This window comes from Spodoptera frugiperda, chromosome 29 (genome assembly GCF_023101765.2).
Source record: "Spodoptera frugiperda isolate SF20-4 chromosome 29, AGI-APGP_CSIRO_Sfru_2.0, whole genome shotgun sequence".
NCBI classification, from domain to species: Eukaryota; Metazoa; Arthropoda; class Insecta; order Lepidoptera; family Noctuidae; genus Spodoptera; species Spodoptera frugiperda.
Window position 1 is genome coordinate 1,956,554 of NC_064240.1, and position 19,873 is coordinate 1,976,426.

Genomic DNA, 19,873 nt, shown 5'->3' on the forward strand with positions numbered 1-19,873 from the left:
GCTAAATTACAATATTTTCTCCATAGGGACATACAGAAACCATGATCCATTTAACCATAACGATAGAACAAAACTTCCAACCAGTAATGTTAGTAGAAGCTCGTATTATAACTTAATGGCACTGTAAAAGAGCCAGTAATGAAATTGTGTTGCACGCCAGCCACTCATAAACTGCACATTTATTACTATTTCGTTGATATTATGTACAGGTAAAGTTAGGCTAGAGTTAATAAAGATTATTAACAGAAACAACTATTAAACTAACTATTTTAATATTAAAATAAATTCGCTATTACTGGTATTCGCTGCACTTTAATTTACTTCTTACTGCTTTAATATATCGTCACGATATATTACAGCAGTAAGAAGACATCGATCGACACTAGGTAGAGAGAATTATGGTGTTTTTTCTACCAGAAATGTGCTATGTAGCTATGCTACGAATATGTAATAACTAACTGTGAAACTACATGACCGTTTCTTCTGATACTAAGCTATATAGCTATATGCGAGGAAAATGCGCAGCTTGACTATGCAATATATCGATAGTAAAGAAGCCATTCATAGCACACATCCAGAGGTCGCATCCATAGCACGCAACTGTTCGTATAAAATATCTCATAGCTTAGCTGAATCCGTTTCCACCAGTGCTAAGCTATGTATACTAATGAATATGATTGGTGAAATCCATGCACAGCATCTCTGGTGGAAAACCAATAGAATAATAAACAATAGCAAAAATCATCAACCAAAGCTTGGCCTCTTTCACTAACTAATTGTAAACATAATTTATATACATCATAAAAATAAAAAGAACTAAAACGATCATGGAATAATGAGGTTACAATGAAATAGCAACCTTACATCGACCACTTATGAACCATTATTACAAAGTATCATAAGAACCTCTTAAAATCTGAAATAGAAACTTATTTTTAATTATAAGGTTTAACGATTGTTTCGTGACGTCATACTCATTTTAAAAGTTTTATGGGCCTTCTTAATTAACACGCAATGCACAGCATGCGACCGATTGTAAAATGTCGCAATCAGCTCCCTTTTGCGTGTCTTGCCTGCTTTTTAACCGTGTAAGAACTAAGGCTTGATTTTCGGTAATTATTAGAGTGTATAATTATAGGTGTTTATTTTTAAGGAAATTGAGTTCAATAAACCTGAAGCCTTTGATTACCGTTCAAAGGTTTCAAACCTAAACCTACCATTTGCGGATGACGAACCATTTCATGTAGAAAAAGCTCACTATCTAGCAGTGAAATATTGTGGAAGGGAAACTGTTGTTGAAGAAAGAAAAAACTGTTACAAAGAAAAAAGAATTTAAAAACTGTAGGTGTGAATGTTTTTCATATTTTTCTGATAACAGTTGTAACCTTGCTGATCATCTGGTGACACATAGACATCGACTTCAGGGACACCCTGTATACTCACATCACCTTACATAATATTCAAAGTCAAAGTCAAAATTATTTATTTCAAATTGACCGATAAGGCACTTTTGAACGTCAAAGCAAATATTATAAATCCTTTGTTTAAAAATACTCCCTTTCGCAATAAAGTTAAACGATTAACTTAAATTTACTAAAGATAGCGTGCTCCGCACACAGTTTATGATTCCTTATAAATTTCTCTTATACTAAAATTAAATAAATGACTCCAATATCAAAATTTAAGTAATTACAAAATAGAAAATCCAGTGCCGCGCCTCTAGGCAATAAATCTCACTTTTAATGGCTATTTTATTACTAAAGAGAAACTATTATTGCACAATTTTGAAGTTGCCTGCCTAATTACAGAAATGGCTTTTGATTCACAATAATTAAGTGTGAAATTCGTACAAAGCTTATTTAAAATGTACCTTAACACGAAGGGTATATGGTGGGAATTCTCTTGTTACTCTTCTTTATACTGCGTCACGATTGCGATTATTACTAACTGTTTGAAATTGCATAGAACGGGTACGTTACAGAGTAAAGGCGGCAAAAGATTAATTAGTTTGATTGAATAATGACGCTCGCTGTTATCTGTGGTACCGTTGTTTGCAGAAGTGGAACCATTTATTAGTAAAAAGCTTTTAAGTAGCTGGACAACTTTTTTTAGGGGTGAAAATCATTCATTGGCTTCTCCCGCTTTAAGCGAAGCGAGAGAGGGAGTGTCAGACTCTTACTGACTAAAAACCACCCTATCCCTACTCCTGCTTTTCGAGAAGAAGCCTGCTAGGCAGTCCGCAGCTCTGGGTCGGCATCAGCCATTCTGGGCCCCATCTGTGGTGGTCTGATGGCTCTTTGAGGCGCGCGCGGAACCGACGCGCCATACGCATGGGTCTGGTATTGGTCGGGCGGCGAGCTACGCTTGCTCGCCGTCCGCAGACCCGTCTTTATGTAAAAAAATATCGTACCAGATAAAAACTATATACCTACTATTAGTTTATTATTGTTCAACATCTTCTACCTAGAACTCATTTTCGCCAATTCTGTTACAAGTCTCCTCCCCAAACAAACAGAATTTTAAAGCCATGTTGTACTGTATGACTGAGAAAAACATAATATACGCGAAATATTACGTCCTTTTGAAATAATGCAGTCACCTAAAATGTAAAATATATTATGGTCTGTGTTAGAAAAAAAATGTGACACCTGAATACCCGGAACACGAAATGTAATATTGTGATTCATCCACATACCGCGTATCATACACATACATACATACGTACTTCAAAGATTCAAGCTTACGTTCTCAAATAATATATTTCATTTCACTTCACGCGGCGACAGTACTGCCACAGCGAATAGAATCACAATTCTTAACTGTAGCGCAACGTTAACTCGTTTTTGCGAAAATGAAAATACTTTCCGAGGAGACGATGGAGCAGTATTCTAAGACGATAGGAGAAAGGAATGAAGTTGACAAACTGGTGATACTGCCACTCTTTGTCCAAGACATCCTCGGTCATAACGTCTTAAATCCAAAATGGAAATGGACAACAAGGATTCCACAGCAACTGTTCATAGTTTTCTTACTCGTTTACGTGATTTTGGGGACTAACGACTATCTAAAAGATGCCACAGACATCAATGACATTGGCGAAGCATATTACACATTCATAATCATCCTATTTTTCCCAATAAAGTACTTGCTCTTCATACAGAATCGCTTTACCTTGCAACAACTGTACGCGATGGCAAAAACGACCTTACTGGAAATGATAAAAGCAGATTCCAGTGCGAAGTTAGACGAATTGTTCGCTAAAATAAAATTGGCTGTGAAAATTTTGTTTGGGACAATATTTTGGTCGATATCGGTTTATTTTATTGTTGCTATGTGGAATTATGTACAGGGAACTAGAGTTACTTTGTCCAAGACTACGACTATATTGATGCCTATGACAAGTCCGTATTATGAGCTTGGCTTAGCCATACATACGGTGTTTCTCTTTGAAATGGCATTCACATATTGTGTGATAGACCTCTGGTTCGTGGTACTAATGTTTTCATTCTGCACTGCTATTGACAGTACTATAAATAGACTGAAGATTGAAGGCAAGAGGTCTGATGAAACAGATGAGCAGTACATGGATCGTCTGAATGATGCTCTGAGAATATTTTATCAAAATCATTCGAAAATTATGGAGTAAGTTTCTTTAAATAATATATAATTTTAAAATTAATATTTAAGTATACCACTACCTCTCATACCCTTTTGCACCTTACCATCTACCACATACGTTTCTGCTCTATCCAAAGGATGATTAGTAGAGAATGTTGTTAAGAACTCAATGTCCTCCTTATGCAATTGTATAAAACTAAGAGAAATAAAAAAATATACTGGTATTATTTGAAATATTCTAAACTTAATGTGGAGAAATGCTAGTACTTAACTGATAGAGCTCTTTTTTTTAGGTTTTTGTATATCCTCAGTGAAACATACAAGTGGCCAGCAATTATCCCAATATTGGGGATCCTGCTTGCATTCTGTCTCATATTGCTGTGTATGAGTGTGGTATGTAGATTTTTATTATATTTTAATAGTAAATAATTATTAATAACTATATCTCTGTCTATTCTGTTTACATTACTTATTTATTTACTATGACAAAAGTCAATGTCAAGTCAAATGTTCTTAGTTTAGTACCTTTATTAAATAATAGATGACACTGTGCCGTGACGTCATATTGTACATCGCGGTGTTAAGATTCTCCGTCAATATATGACCTGAGCAGTGTTTTATGCAATAAATTGTCTTACTCTGGACACGATTGTTTTATTTCTCACGAGATATTTTTGGGACGTGAACAAGTGGTCCTTCGGAGCCGGGTGAAGGACTGGTGTGCATCGTCTTCCTGTGGTCGTAGGGTTGCATGGTCAACCTGCCGCGAGTGGCGCGAGTGTAACGCGGGCAGCATCGGCGGATCGTATAAGTTTGGCGCTTACGCGTATATGTACAAGTGGTACACAGCGGTCGGCGGTGGTTCCTGTTGGCGTGCGCGGCAGCTGCGGTGCGGGGGGAGGAGTACCCGCATATCATTGCGACGAGCTACGTAAAAGTGAGTGACAGTGAAGTGATGTGATACGAGGACAAACTGTGAGTATGTACTTTATAATATCAAAGTGACAAAATTAATACATTGAGACTTAACCATAACAAGCAAATTTAGACCTTATTAACTTAGAAAATTTTACTTAACAATTTGGACTTAGAATAATTTCGATAAAAAGTGAACTACGGGGAACCTATGCCCGATTTTGCAGCGAAGTGTAATAAGTTCAAAGACTTGTGATTTTTTACGTGTTGACTACGGACTTAGCATAACTTTCCAGAACAGTTTGTGTAAAGTACTTTATTTATTTATATCAACATGGAAGCGTTAAGTAATTTACAATTTAATCTAGAGTCTACTATCAATAAAGCAAGGTCTAATTTTAAGAAATCACCTAAGGAGAGACTAACCAGTTCTTATATAGAAACTAGACTAGAAAATTTAGAAGCTAACTGGTCAGCCTTTTTTGAAACTCATAGGAAAATTGTGTCATCTGTTAAGTCTATTGATTACGAAAAGTCTGAATATAACATAAAAAATACTTATGAGACTACGGAAGAATTATTTACTGAGTATAAAACAGAGTTGAAGGAAGCATTGAAAAAAATTGTTTGTTCGGATAGTTCAGCTAAAGTGCTTGAATCTTCTGCGAAAGGTTCTAAAGAGATATGTTCTGTGAAATTGCCTAAGATTGAATTGCCTATGTTTACGGGAAGTTATTCTGAATGGATTAGTTTTAGAGATTTATTTAAATCCTTAATACACGATAATAGTGCACTTGACGACGTTCAAAAATTGCATTATTTGAAATCACATTTGTCTGGAGAGGCTGAAGGTCTTTTACGGCACATCCCTATTACTAGTAGTAATTATGCAACCTGTTGGAGTAAATTAGAGAATCGCTATAATAATAAAAAATATTTAGCTAATTGTATAATTAAACGTTTTATGAGTCAAAAAAATATTGTAACAGAATCTTCTAGTGCTGTTAAGGAATTATTAGATACTTCTAATGAATGTTTACATGCTTTGGGAAATTTAGGCATAATGGTTGAGCATTGGGATGTTATAGTTATTTACGTATTGAGTTTAAAACTAGATACTGAGTCACGTAAACAATGGGAAATGAAAATTAGTGATTGTTCAGACGAATTGCCTACAATGAATCAGTTCAAATCTTTCCTTGAACAAAGATTTCGGTCTTTGGAATTTTTAGATAACAAAGGTCAAGGTCGTCAGTTCAATCGTAATGTGCCAGTCAAATCACTTCATGTATCGACTATATTGTGTATATTTTGTCAGGATAACCACAAGCTTGCTAATTGTAAAAAGTTCGCCGGTCTCGATATTGATAAGCGTCGTAATTTTGTCCAAACAAACGGTTTATATTATAATTGTCTAGGAGCAAATCACTCCGTATATGCATGCCGCCAGTCCACTAGATGTCATATATGTAAAAAGAAGCATCATAGTCTTCTTCATCTCAAAAATGTCTCCAAATCAGGTGGTGATAGTAACAAACCTGATCAAGTTGCAGAAAGCAGTGTGTCTGCTGTTGCCACTTCAAACCAGAGTAATTCCACTAATATTGTAAGTTGTTTTGCTAATAGTCATAGCCAAATATTATTGGCTACTGCGCTGATTGCAGCGGAATCAAAGAGCGGTACTGCTATAGTATTAAGATCTCTGTTAGACCAGGGATCTCAGGCTTCCTTTGTGACGGAGTCCGCAGTCCAGCTCTTAGGTCTCAAAAGAGTACCAACTAAAGGTTCAATTTCAGGTATAGGTTGTGATCAAGACCAATCAACAATTTCATTAAATTCGATGGTTCTCATTAAGGTAAAATCACGCGTTGACCCTAGTTTTATTATTACGGTTAAGGCTTATGTTTTAAAGAAATTGACGACTATTTTACCGGAAGGGAAAGTTATGGCAAACGTTTTGACTACAATCTCGTCTTTGACTTTAGCAGATCCTTCGTTCGATACTCCGAACAAGATTGATTTGCTTTTAGGTGCTGAAGTTTATGGCCAGATTTTGTTAGAAAGTTTAATTAGAGGTTCACCTGGTCAACTCATCGCACAAAATACAAGACTAGGATGGATCTTGTCTGGTCAAGTAGGTGAAATCAATCAAAGCGAGACATGCCACAATACAGTCGTCACATTGCATTCTACTCTCACAGATGAGAATACACTCCTCAAACAATTCTGGGAACTAGAAGCTGAACCCAAAGGCGTTAACGACAAGGTCTACTTGACCCCAGAAGAACAAAGGTGTGAAGAGATATTTAAGGGCACGACCAAACGAGATGAATCTGGTCGCTATATTGTGCATATGCCCTTCAGGTCAAGCGATCCTGCTTGTAAATATGGTGGATCAAAAGACATTGCTCTTAAACGCTTTTTAACCTTAGAAAAGCGATTTCTAAGGAATCCAGAGTTCAAGGCTCAGTATTCAGCTGTTATCAATGAATATATAGCTCTTAATCATATGGATATAGTACAAGATAGGGATAAAGAAGGTTGTGTGTACCTACCTCATCATGCCGTCATCCGTAATGAAAGAAGTACAACAAAGGTGCGCATCGTGTTTGATGCATCATGTGTAGGTAGCAACGGGGTATCTCTTAATCACGATTTAATGGTGGGTCCTCGTCTACAACCTGAACTTCGTCATATTATCATGCGGTGGCGTTGTGAACCTATCTGTCTGGTCGCGGACATCGTCAAGATGTACCGACAGATTAGGGTATGCAATGATCACACAGATTTTCAGCGCATATTGTGGCGTGAGAATCCAGATGACGAAATTCAGGTGTTACGTCATTTGCGAGTAACGTTCGGAACATCATCGGCGCCTTACCTGGCGGTAAGATCATTGCAACAGTTAGCTCAGGACGAAGGCGCTGAATTTCCTTTAGCAAAGAACCGCGTTCTTTCAGACTTCTACATGGATGACCTTATGACGGGCTGCCAAACCATAGAGGAAGGTGTAGAGATATACAAGCAGATATCGGAGCTACTTAAACGTGGAGGGTTTCAGCTCCAAAAGTGGGCTAGTAATAACAAAGAATTATTGAGATTAATTGAAGACGGTCAACAAATACCACAAACACAAGGGAACATGGAACTAAAAACGGATGCAATTTCAAAAATATTAGGTTTAACGTGGGACAAAGACAATGACGAGTTCGTTTATACTATTCAGCTTAATGAACTAGATTTGCCAGTTACGAAGCGTAAGGTTATTTCGGACGTAGCGCGACTATTCGATCCCCTCGGATGGTTAGCACCGATAATCATCACTGCGAAGGTGTTCATTCAACAAATATGGATGACTGGGATCGAATGGGACGCAGAACTACCTGCACCATTGCTAAAAGAGTGGCTTGACCTTGTTAAGTTTCGTCTGCCTCGTTGGATCAACTCTAGCAAAGAGAACAGGGTTCTAGAATTGCATGGCTTTTCAGACGCATCCAATGTAGCATACGCCGCGGTGGTATACGTTCGCATCATTGATAGAGAAGGACAAATTCATACAACTTTGGTGACTTCAAAAACCAGGGTTGCTCCTGTTAAGCAGGTATCAATCCCTCGTTTAGAGCTCTGTGGAGCTGTCTTACTAGCAAAACTTCTTCAAGAAGTCGCTTCAACTCTAGAAGTTCCCAAACAGCACCTATATGCGTGGACAGACTCCTCCGTCGTATTAGCGTGGTTAAGCAGCCACCCTAGTCGGTGGAAAACGTTCATCGCGAATCGTGTTTCCGAAATACTTACCATTATGGATAGAAGTCAGTGGTCACATGTGTTGTCGTCGGAAAATCCAGCAGATTGCGCATCTCGGGGAGTTAGCTCTTCTGAATGTAGCGACCTGCAACTCTGGAAAAGAGGTCCGGTATGGTTACAGAATGAAAAAATAGACTATAATAGAGGAAATATACAAGAAACTACGTTAGAAGAAAGAAAGATAAAAAGAAAATGTCATGCAACTGCAGTAGAATTTGATGACAGTCTATTAACTAGATTTTCTAAGTTCAGTAGGTTAATAAGAGTAATAGCTTATTGTAGAAGGTTTCTACGAATGAAAGAATCAGAACGTAATAAAATTAAAATAACTACTTGGCTAACTACAAAGGAATTAAATGAAGCTGTACTTACCTGTATCAAACTCTGTCAACTCCAGTCCTTTAGTGATGAAATAGAATCTGTGAAAAAGAACCGTAAATTAAATAAGGGAAGTAGACTTACCTCGTTGAGTCCTTTTCTTGACGATGACGGGATCTTAAGAGTTGGCGGCCGCTTGCACCGGGCTTCGATTGATGAGAATATGAAGCATCCCATTTTAATTCCTCACAAATCACACTTTACCAATCTTTTGATTGCAGAGGCTCACGAGAGAACTTTGCATGGCGGGCCGCAATTGATGTTGAATTACTTAAGATCCAAATACTGGATAATCAATGCAAAGACTCTCGTTAGGCAACATGTTCATAAGTGTGTAATCTGTATTCGACATTCCACACAAACACATCAACAAATGATGGGTCAGTTACCGAAGGCCAGGGTGTCTGTTCAGAAGCCTTTCCAATGCAGTGGTGTGGATTACGCAGGTCCAATCAGCATCCGAAGCTCTAAAGGTCGTGGTCATCACTCCACTAAGGGTTATATATGTTTATTCGTCTGCATGTCCACTCGAGCCATTCACCTCGAGGTTGTCAGCGACATGACTTCTCAGAGTTTTCTTGCGGCTTTCAAGCGTTTTGTAGCCAGACGTGGCCGAGTATTGGACCTGTGGAGTGATAACGGGACCACATTTGTTGGTAGTGCAAAAGAATTGCGACAACTATTCAATGCTGAAAGGTCTGTGGTAGCTTCCGAGATAGCGGATTTCCTTTCTATGAATGGTACGACATGGCATTTCATACCTCCCCATGCTCCAAACTTTGGAGGATTGTGGGAGGCGGGTGTCAAGTCCACGAAGCACCATTTAAAGAGAATTATAGGCACCAGCACATTGACATTTGAAGAAATGACAACTGTGCTGGCTCAAATTGAGGCCTGCCTAAACTCGAGGCCTATCTCTCAGCTTTCTAATAATCCAGAGGATTCGTGTCCATTGACGCCTGGGCATTTTCTCGTGGGTGAACCTCTGGTAACTGTACCTGATGTTAATTATGAAAATTCATCTGTTAGTAATCTGAAGCGGTGGCATCTTACCCAAAAAATGCTTCAAAATTTCTGGCGTAGATGGTCACTAGAGTACTTAACTCAATTGCAGCACCGATATAAATGGACAGATTGTAAGCCTGAACCTGAGATTGGAGACGTAGTTCTGGTGAAGGAGGATGGTCTTCCACCCGCTAGATGGCTATACGGTATCATTACAAATAAACATCCAGGTTTGGACAATATTACTCGCGTGGTAACAATACGGTGTAAAAATAATGAGATTAAAAGACCTATATCTAAATTAATTATCTTACCTGTCAATACTTAGTTATTGTTTATCACTTTATTGATGAAATTTATATATTATTACATAAAGCATGAACTTGTATTGTACATATAAGACCCTAGATTTAGATTGTAATGGGTAGTCAAAAACGAATTAATTTAAGTTAATATTGTCATGTTTTGGTTGATGGACAGAGCCGTCCATGGTGGGCGGAATGTCTATTCTGTTTACATTACTTATTTATTTACTATGACAAAAGTCAATGTCAAGTCAAATGTTCTTAGTTTAGTACCTTTATTAAATAATAGATGACACTGTGCCGTGACGTCATATTGTACATCGCAGTGTTAAGATTCTCCGTCAATATATGACCTGAGCAGTGTTTTATGCAATAAATTGTCTTACTCTGGACACGATTGTTTTATTTCTCACGAGATATTTTTGGGACGTGAACAATCTCTTTAATGTGTTTGTTTATTTTCTAGGAAGTGCATTGGATGTTTTTATCGAACTTGATTCCTACGACGACGGAATTGTTTGCCTACAACTGGTTCGGTGATCAAGTTAAAGATAAGGTAGGTCTTAATCGAGAAGTATGAATTAATTTATTTATTAGTTAAATACGAGAGGTTGAAGTCATTTTTTAATACTTCAGTAAATATTTCTACTTTTTACACAACATCTATAAATTGATAAACTAAGAATTTTAATAATTTTAATTAATAAATAATAATTTTTATCACAAAATCTTAACGAAAAATGACGTGGTTTAAAATCTAAATCTTTAATTAATATTAGTTAACTATTGCATAAAATTATTTATTAATAGATATTTTTACTAACCTAACCTGTAAATTTAACTTCTTAATCAGTATTTTATAGTTAAATTGCCTGCTTTTACTATAACTGTCCATAAAATACGGAGAACCTGTTATTTATGATAATGTATATTATGTTTTGTTTTAAAGGGAACAGCATTAATCTTGGCTCTCTCAGAATTTGATTGGCCAAACATGCGAACCAAAGATAAGAAGAATTACCTAATTATGGTGAGTTACATGAACAAGGAGTTTCAAATCAAAACCGCTTTGGGATACGACTTGTCTCTGGTTACAATGAGCTCAGTAAGTATAAATAGAATGTGAATCTTAAAAAATACTAATCTATACTAATATTATAAAGCTGAAGAGTTTGTTTGAACGCGCTAATCTCCGGAACTACTGGTCCGATTTGAATAATTATTTTTGTGTTGGATAGTGCATTTATCGAGGAAGGCTATAGACACATATACAAAACATCACGCTATGACCAACAGGAAACCGCGTGGAAGTAGCTAGTTTATAATATTATTAAATTGTTTTCAAACATTTTCAGGTGTTCAAAGCAAGCTATCAAGCATTTGCAGTTCTTAAAACAGTAGATCATTAATAAAGTTCTATTCAAATCTTTCAGCTGCACTTTCAAGCACTTTAGAATTAATCACAATAATGTACTAGAACACCACCAAAAGAATATAAAATAAACAATGAAGCTTCAACATTAGTATTTTATTTCTTCACTAAAATCAATTTACTGTTATTCAAGTGGCATTCCCAATCTGTTGGAAAAATAACGAACTATTATAGAAACACAACAATGAAAAAACGTGGAGTTATATCAAATAAATAGACCCTGCACTTACTGCCGAAAACCCTACTCCTACGGCTAAGATTTTCTTTAGATAGTTTATAATCATAGAAATTGGAATTTATTTAAACTTGTTTTGATTTGAATTCAGAAAAAAAGAAAACATCAGTAACATTCAGTCCAACAATGAAATAAATAAATATTTCCTTGCGACAACTGAACAGGTTCAGTATAATTTTAAATAAGTAATTTGGAAGCCGAAGGTGTGCTCAGTGGTGTTCCAACTACTACAATAACATGGACACTAAAGTAACCTTTTTAACCAAAGCCAATAAATATGCTACTAAAGTTTGAAACCGAAGTAAAATATGCGAAAACTAAACTGATTTTGAACGTGACTTTACGCTCGAAATCCATTTAAATACTCTGCAGTTACCCGGAACCGCTTTGAACCGCTTTCAACTGGTCTGAACCGATTCAGACCAGTTTGATCTGGATCAGTGTTAGGTGTGCAATACCGTGAAAATGCTTTACGATCATTGCCACGGCACGTTTATAGCCGAGTTAAAATTCTCACCGACTGTATTCTACGTCGACTTACTATGAATTTTCGAATCCACCTTTGTGAGAAACATTTTCAAGCAGATTTACTTCAGTTGGGAACGGGGAGCGTTTGTTTTGTTTTTACCTTCGTTCAAAGAAGCGCATTGAAAATAGAGTCCTTTTATGCATGTTAAAGAAGAAAGTTCTTTTATAAAAAATACCTATAATATGGCACTTAAACCAAATTGCTGCCTGTTACTATACTACACATAAAACTGCAACACGTGTGACAATGATTTGATTAAATTAATTCAATTAAGAAGTGCTGACGGAACTAATGTGTTACTTGGTAATTTATGGCTTATCTAATGGTTACTTATGGCTTAGGTAGCCATTACATTCAATGGCCTAGACCTTAGCAATAGTTCTCAGGACAAAACCGTTACTAAAGAATAGTTTAAGTAACCATTAAATGTAAACAAAATATAAAGTACAGTATTCTGCTCAAACGGACATGGTATCCTTTAATTTAGTTATAAACCACAGGCTATAAAATATATCAGCACAACTTATTCGAAACACATAGTAGCGGTCCCCAGTAATCCCGTGAGGTAAGTGTGGTAATTCAAACTCTTTCCTCCTCCACCCCGCCCCCTCGGAGACCATACATGTGATGATTGAACTCAGCGACGTGGCGTAGCTTCAAATAAAATAGTACGCCATTGTACGCCGTTATTTTAAAACCTTAAACTTTTCTAGAAGACCGAAGTTTTCTTTGCGGTGAGGTGAATACGGTTTTGTATGTAAGTGCGGTATGTGGCTTGGCATGGGAAAATTGGAATACTTCCATACAGAAAGAAAGTTTTTAAAGAAAATATTTTATTAACTTTGGGAGTTTTTCAAATGCAGATTTATAAAGCTTTGACATCGTTGCAGACTTTCCCTGTGTTTTTGACCCAATTTTATGACTTTTTTTAAGAGGGGAATATCATCCAGTGACTTCTCCCGCCTTGGGTGAGGCGAGATGCAGACTCTTACTGACTAAAAACCACCCTTTTCCTACACCTGCTTTTCGAGTCAGCGCCCTGGTAAACCCGCTAGGTAGATCCAATTTTATGACTTACAATGTGTTTATCATACTCAAAATTGTATCAAAAGATCGCCTGGACCGATATTCCAGTATCTCGTTAAATTACAGGAGTATTTCCTAGAATCAATTTTCTGTTTAATCTACGGGAAAATGTTATACAGAGATTAATTCTGTCTCAATGAACTTAACTATACAATAGGTCTTCTGTGCACTTGGGACACTTTGGAATATCTAGTCCGAAAAATGTAGTTTTAACACAGAACTGCAATTAAAATGGCTGATTTATTGATTACTTAAAGTTTTAACTTTTTTATTTAACAGAAGCGTTATAGATTTTGACAGAATTTCAAAGTCCATTCCTCATTTCTTGATGTTGCATATAGGCTATCTTTCCACCAGGCGAAACATGACCTTTAATAACAGTTTTTTTAATAGGAACCGCATTCAATTTTCTTTACCGCCTCCATTTTTTAAGTCAAGTAATATCCTTAAAACCTTTTCTAAGTCTCAGAAATACGATAATTGAATCAAAATTGGATTAGCTAAACTTGAGATAATCACGCACAAACAAACATATATTGAAGTCAGTTAAATGATATAGAAAAATACCATCCTTCACTTTTCAAAGCCGGTTGAACACAAATGAGTTCCCTTTCGAATTGTGTGTGGTCATCTGAGTGAGGTTTGACGTGAACTTTAGTATATTACTGTTATTTCAGGCATTGCCTTCATTATGTACATATAACATACATAGATATTAGTACCTATGGTGGTTCGGCTGCCAAACCACTTCCTAATGAGTTTCTTTACCTATGTATGCGTGATTGAATAGTGTGTACACAAGCAATAATTCAATGTCAAAATGTAACTGTCTCTTATTTCCTCATATCAGCCCCAAGACGTCTAACATCAAATCATTCTTTAACCCTAAAAGGCCGGCAAAGCACTTGTAACGCCTCTGGTGTTTCGGGTGTCCATGGGCGGCGGCGATTGCTTACCATTAGGTGATCCGTAAGCTCATTTACCGGCTTATACCATAAAAAAATATTTCCGAGCGGCAGAAAATTCAAGTTAAAAAGAACTCAAAACAGCAAAATTAATGCTATCATGTCAAATAATAATTATCCGGAAAAAGAGAAATATTATTACACTTTACGTTTGCGGAAGAAAGACGGCCAAATACAAAATTTGAGTGTGCACAATAATTTAAAAGTAAAACAGAGAGAGAATACCTTTTTATTTCCCGACGATTACCTGCACTTCGTTAAGAGCTTAAGACTTTGCAAATAAAAGAAATGAGAGAGGTTCTGTAGTTTATCATTTTACTGTCGCCCATTAGTAAAAGATGTCTTTACTTTAAAAAAATAATTTGGAGGTTTATCCAAACACAAAAACTGGTGGTTTAAAAATAGATTAAATAACGTATCATAATGTCGTTTTGTCTGGTCGTTCGTCGAAAGGGGACCCTTCCCAATCTCTAATTCCCCAAGAACCCTTCTTAGACCGGTAATGCACTTGTAACGCAACGTCTGGTGTTTGTCATCAGCAGCGGCAATTGCTAACCATCGGGTGATACGTATGCTCGTTTATCGGCTTATACCATAAAAAAAAAGAAATTCAATAATGTCACTCCCACTACTAATTACATCCAAAAAACACAATCAATTACCAAAAATTACTTAACTCTGTTCCACCAAAGAACTCCAAAACGTATGAAACGAGAAATATAATAAGTCCAACAAAAAGTGCTCGCTGCGTTAGCCAGCTAATGAAATTAACAGTCCCTGCTGAGTTTAGTTAATTTCAGTTTCAGTATAACTCCGGGCAACTGTTATATTTCATTGTTGCTACACACCTGCGCTTTCAGGGAGCGAAAAATTGTACTGAAGATTTGTGTAAACTGTGTTAAAGAGAATCTATGCCGTTTGTCTTTAGATGGTGTTATATTGTACTTAATATTTGATGCCAGTTATGTATGTGTTATTGGACTGATGTGGCAAGAGGTTAGAGTATTACTAAACATATATAACGGCACACAATTGTAGACTCTAGTTTACTAAGAGAAAAGGCAGAAAAACTTCAATAACAATTTTGTCCAACCCAGAAATTAAAATATTTCTCTTGCCCTAGCTACTAGATAAACAAACCAAAAACAAGAACAAAAATTGGTACAATTAATAAAAACAAGAAATGGGATTAATTATGTTTAAGAACCGCCATGCGACCACTCTTCATATCAGCTAATTTTTGTAGCAGCACGACGGTTGCCACGTCGTCTGACGCAGAATACTGCTCATGAATATGAACCTCAAGCATGACTTGACACTAGTCGAGTTCCTCGTCAAATAGTTACGTAAGTAAGTCAAAAAATTGAATAATTAATTAAGCTATCATATTTACACTCACATCTATTATTTACATACATACATAACCTCACGCCTGTCTCCCATGGCGGTAGGCAGAAACAATAAAATGCCAATTGCTACAAATCTTACATACAACTTTCGCTCATTTATTAAGTTACCATATTACTAGTATATTAATTACATAAAAGCCACATCAGCATATGCTTGGAAAATCTCAAGAAACTTCAATTACTCTTGTATTATTTATGTGAGTAGACTAATTAATTTAGATTCAAATTATTCGTAAACACCAAACTCTATACATTATTCAGAATACCTAGAACCTAGGTTCTCAGACTTGTAAATGAATGTTTTGTGAACCACTTGTGACGTAGAATTGTTTGAAAATCTGTTTACTATGACAAGATACGTATTATGATCATTATGATCTATACAACCAGTTTAATAAATCCGGGGTTATTAGGGAAGGTTGTTTCCCACTATCTGTTAAATATACTTCGACGACTTTTACGACAACCACGGGTAGAGCAAGGGTGGTGACAAGAGTGTACTCTAACGTCATCACAGGTCTAACTAGACATACATACACAATAACTTTTTTTATGTAAAGGGAACCGCCGAAACTGGAAGAAAATAAATTATTTATCGGGTCCGCCGTTTTTAGTCAAATAATATCCCTAAACCTTCACCGAAGTCTAAAAAACACTATGCTGAAAACAGCATCAAAACCGGTTCATCAAAACGCGAGATATTCGCGCACAAACATACATACTAACACACAAGTCAAACAGCGAACCTCCTTTTATAAGTCGGTTCAAAAATCTAGTAAATACATACCTACACAGTGACCTACATGAACTTAGACTATTAGACGTAGTTAATGAGAGTTCTTAGGCTAGACGTTGACAAAGGCGCGAGAAGCGGCAGATTAGTAAGGAGCCCGCGTTAGCTCGGCACTGGGATTAACGCCTAACTACCGACGATAGGGTTTAAAAATACGTGAATTATTTAGACTTAGAGCGTCATTTGTCCGTGATGTAGTTTTTTGATGTAATAAATCTGTTGGAGTTTTCGGTAAATGGTGTTCAAAGAAGTTTACTTATTTTCAGGGTAGTCCAGGATTGGCTCAACTCCACAGTTGAACACAGTTGCCCACTACACATTGAATGGTTTTTCAAAGTATTCACGCAGGTAGATTAATGATCGGATTTTAGTCTTATATTTAGCATTTTAGTTTAGTTTTATCAGAAAGCTTAAGTTACTCCTTAGTACATCAATCGGTCCACATTTTTGACGATAAAATTAGGTGTAGAACTCAGCCTTAACGGGTTAGAAGTTCGCCCCTATCACATTGTATAATCAGCCATTTCTGAGATTAGGTTCAGAACAAACAGACTTTTGGTTGTATGTATCGTATGTATATTTATATGCATGTAGTAAAAAGCGGTTATTTCAATATTACAACCTGATATTCCAATTTTATTTATTAGTCTATTTTTATTATATTTGTTTTATTTTTGTGCTCGCCATCATTACAATCTAAATTGAGCTAACTAACTTATTAAAAGTTGAAAACAAGTTTTGCTTTTAAGTATAAATAGTTATGGAAGTTCCACTACAAATTAAACAAAAAAGTTAGAAATAAAAAAGTAAACTGTGTTACTTTGTTTACTTTTAAACTACAGCAATTATTGTATGTATAATTACGTGTCGTTATTAAATATAGTCTTCCTTAATTAACCTCCTTTCATGCTTATAAAGGAATCTGAATAAAACTTGATTTGACCTACCCTATATAAGTTGTTCTAAAATTATCTGCCACAGCTTTAATGGGAGGTGGTGTTGTGTTTGAAGATTATTTTAATTCAATTGTTAATTCAATTTGAAAACATAAAGAAGTTAAATAAACATTGACTCTCTACCCTGTATAAAGTGAGTACACTGAAGATAGCTGTTCCGTAACAAACTAATACGTAGATTTTTTTTGTATTAAAAAAAACATATATACTCATAATCAATAAATGGTAAATGATATTTATTTCTGCAAGTAGGTTATAAAATAACACTTTTACACGTCAATCATTTACTTACTTTTATTATTGCACGATGTAAAAAAAATATCTACTCGTATATCTTTATTTAGTCTCTTAAATTTACACAACTCAAGTGCTGAAAACAGCCCCTGTAAGTAGTTAATAACACTTGTGTTGGGATGTTATTTTATTTTAACTCTTAAAGATTACTTTTAAAGCTCCTTATATGGTATAGGTAGTCCAAAAACGTATTGATGATAATATTGGATCACCAAGTTATGTAGACCTTCGTACGTTAAGCCTTCACTTGGTTGTCATAAGAATTCCGAGGCTTTGGGAATTTGCAAGGTAGACCGTAGGCCCGTAATGAGGAAAACATACATATACATTGCATAAGTACGTGGATGCGGTATTTTGGTGAAATTATGGAGGCTATTTAATGTTATGAAGGACAGATTGTAACACACTTGTGATGCCTCCTCAACTCTAATACGACGTAATATGACGGATACTATAAGTGGCTGATTAGAAAGTCATTAATTCTGTTTTAATGATTGATTTAAAAATAACGTCATAAGTTTTTTATTAGTTTAAACATAATTATGTTACTATAAATAAACAAGTCAATAAATAGAGTCACACTTTTACAAGACATACTTTTTTTGAGGGAGGAAAACCATTCAATGACTTCTCCCGTATTGGGCGAGGCGGGAGGGAGTGTTAGATTCTTACTGACTAAAAACCACCCCGTTACTACTCTTGCGTGTCGAGCTCGAGCGCCTGAAAATCCGCTAGGTAGTCCGCAGCTCGGGGCCATAGGGAATTAATATTGACATTTTAATATATTTAATTTTTTGATGAAATTGGTTTCAAACAACCACATCCATAAACTTGTAATCGCTTTATCATTCGCTGTCTTGCAACAGCAGCTTCTAAGGCACAGCTTATGACGAAGCGGTGCTGAAAATTCATTATTTTCTCATTAAGCTCTAACGTTGCACGTTGCACTATAAAATATTCAAGAAAATCAACTGCTATTAAATATTGTATTTATATTGTTTATATGGTGTTATGTAAAAAATTACCATAGAGCTAAGAAATGATTGTTTGAAAAAAAACCAGGATAATTCTAAACTCGTTTATTTGAAAACTGATTTTTTTATGAGTGTGTTTGTATCTATAGAACACTACTTGAATTAACTTACAAAACACGGTTTACTAACGTACAATAATTGAGAAAAGCTTTACTAGTTTCGAGTCACAAAGAGTCCCTTCATTATGAGCAGCGGGCGTAGTCGCGGTGACGTCAAGTCCATGAGTAAACCGTGATTTTTTAGTTAATTTTGTATGTCTCACGATAGTTATTATAAAAATACACTAGCTGAATTAAAATTAGAAAAGCAGTAATATAATCTGTTCATAACTGTGCCTAGAGCATAATTTAAAAAAGTAAGGCCTTTATTACATCTCATATATCTCATATTATAGGCTCTAGGAAAATAACAGCAAAAAGTAAATGTACACACTTGAGAATTCATCGCTATAGTCTTACATAATCTCAGTTTACGAGGCCCGTGGGAGGCGGAAACAATATGCTTGGTGATTAACTAATTTAAAAGCTTGCCATAAAATAATACAGACAAAATATTATGTTCCATATATTCATTTAAAATAATTATCTAAAATTTCATTTTTAAATACTACTTACAAAATACAAAATAAAACAATATTAAAAAAAATATATGAAAATAAGAGTCGAGTGGTCTGGAGCATGGTCCGCTGCCGGTGGTTAGGTCTCCAGAGACAGAAACCTCCTCACAATAGTTGGCGAGGTGGCTGGGTGACTGGCTGCCACGCAACATGCAGCAGGTCTTTGTGTTATCCGCAAAATTTTGTTTCAGATCTGAGAGTCGTATGCAATTGAGCTTGTATGTGAGTAAACGCACCCACGACCTAGTAATAACCTAACGTTGCCTGACACTAAGAATTTGTACATAGTGTCAGGAGACGTTTATAAAAAAAACATTGGTCGTTATTGCAATTATAAATAAAATAACCAACAAAGTTTAAGTAAATCAGTAGCTAAGCTAACACTATTCACAACCTAACGAGATGACTTAGAATTACGACCGATGCAAAAATATCCCCCTATTTTAAACTACCACTCTAGTCTACACGGAATTCAAACAAAATTCAGACATCATCTTCC

General features: G+C 35.9%; 1 protein-coding gene across 1 annotated transcript; it reads left to right on the top strand.

The window, feature by feature from the left end:
- The first annotated feature begins 2,655 nt into the window (after positions 1-2,655).
- LOC118268463 (uncharacterized) lies at positions 2,656-11,505 on the top strand. The gene is made up of 5 exons (XM_035582968.2): positions 2,656-3,642; positions 3,912-4,011; positions 10,492-10,581; positions 10,975-11,130; positions 11,381-11,505. The coding sequence occupies exons 1-5, from the start codon at positions 2,852-2,854 to the stop codon at positions 11,432-11,434; spliced, it is 1,191 nt and encodes a 396-aa protein (XP_035438861.1). The 5' UTR covers positions 2,656-2,851; the 3' UTR covers positions 11,435-11,505.
- The last annotated feature ends 8,368 nt before the right edge of the window (positions 11,506-19,873 follow it).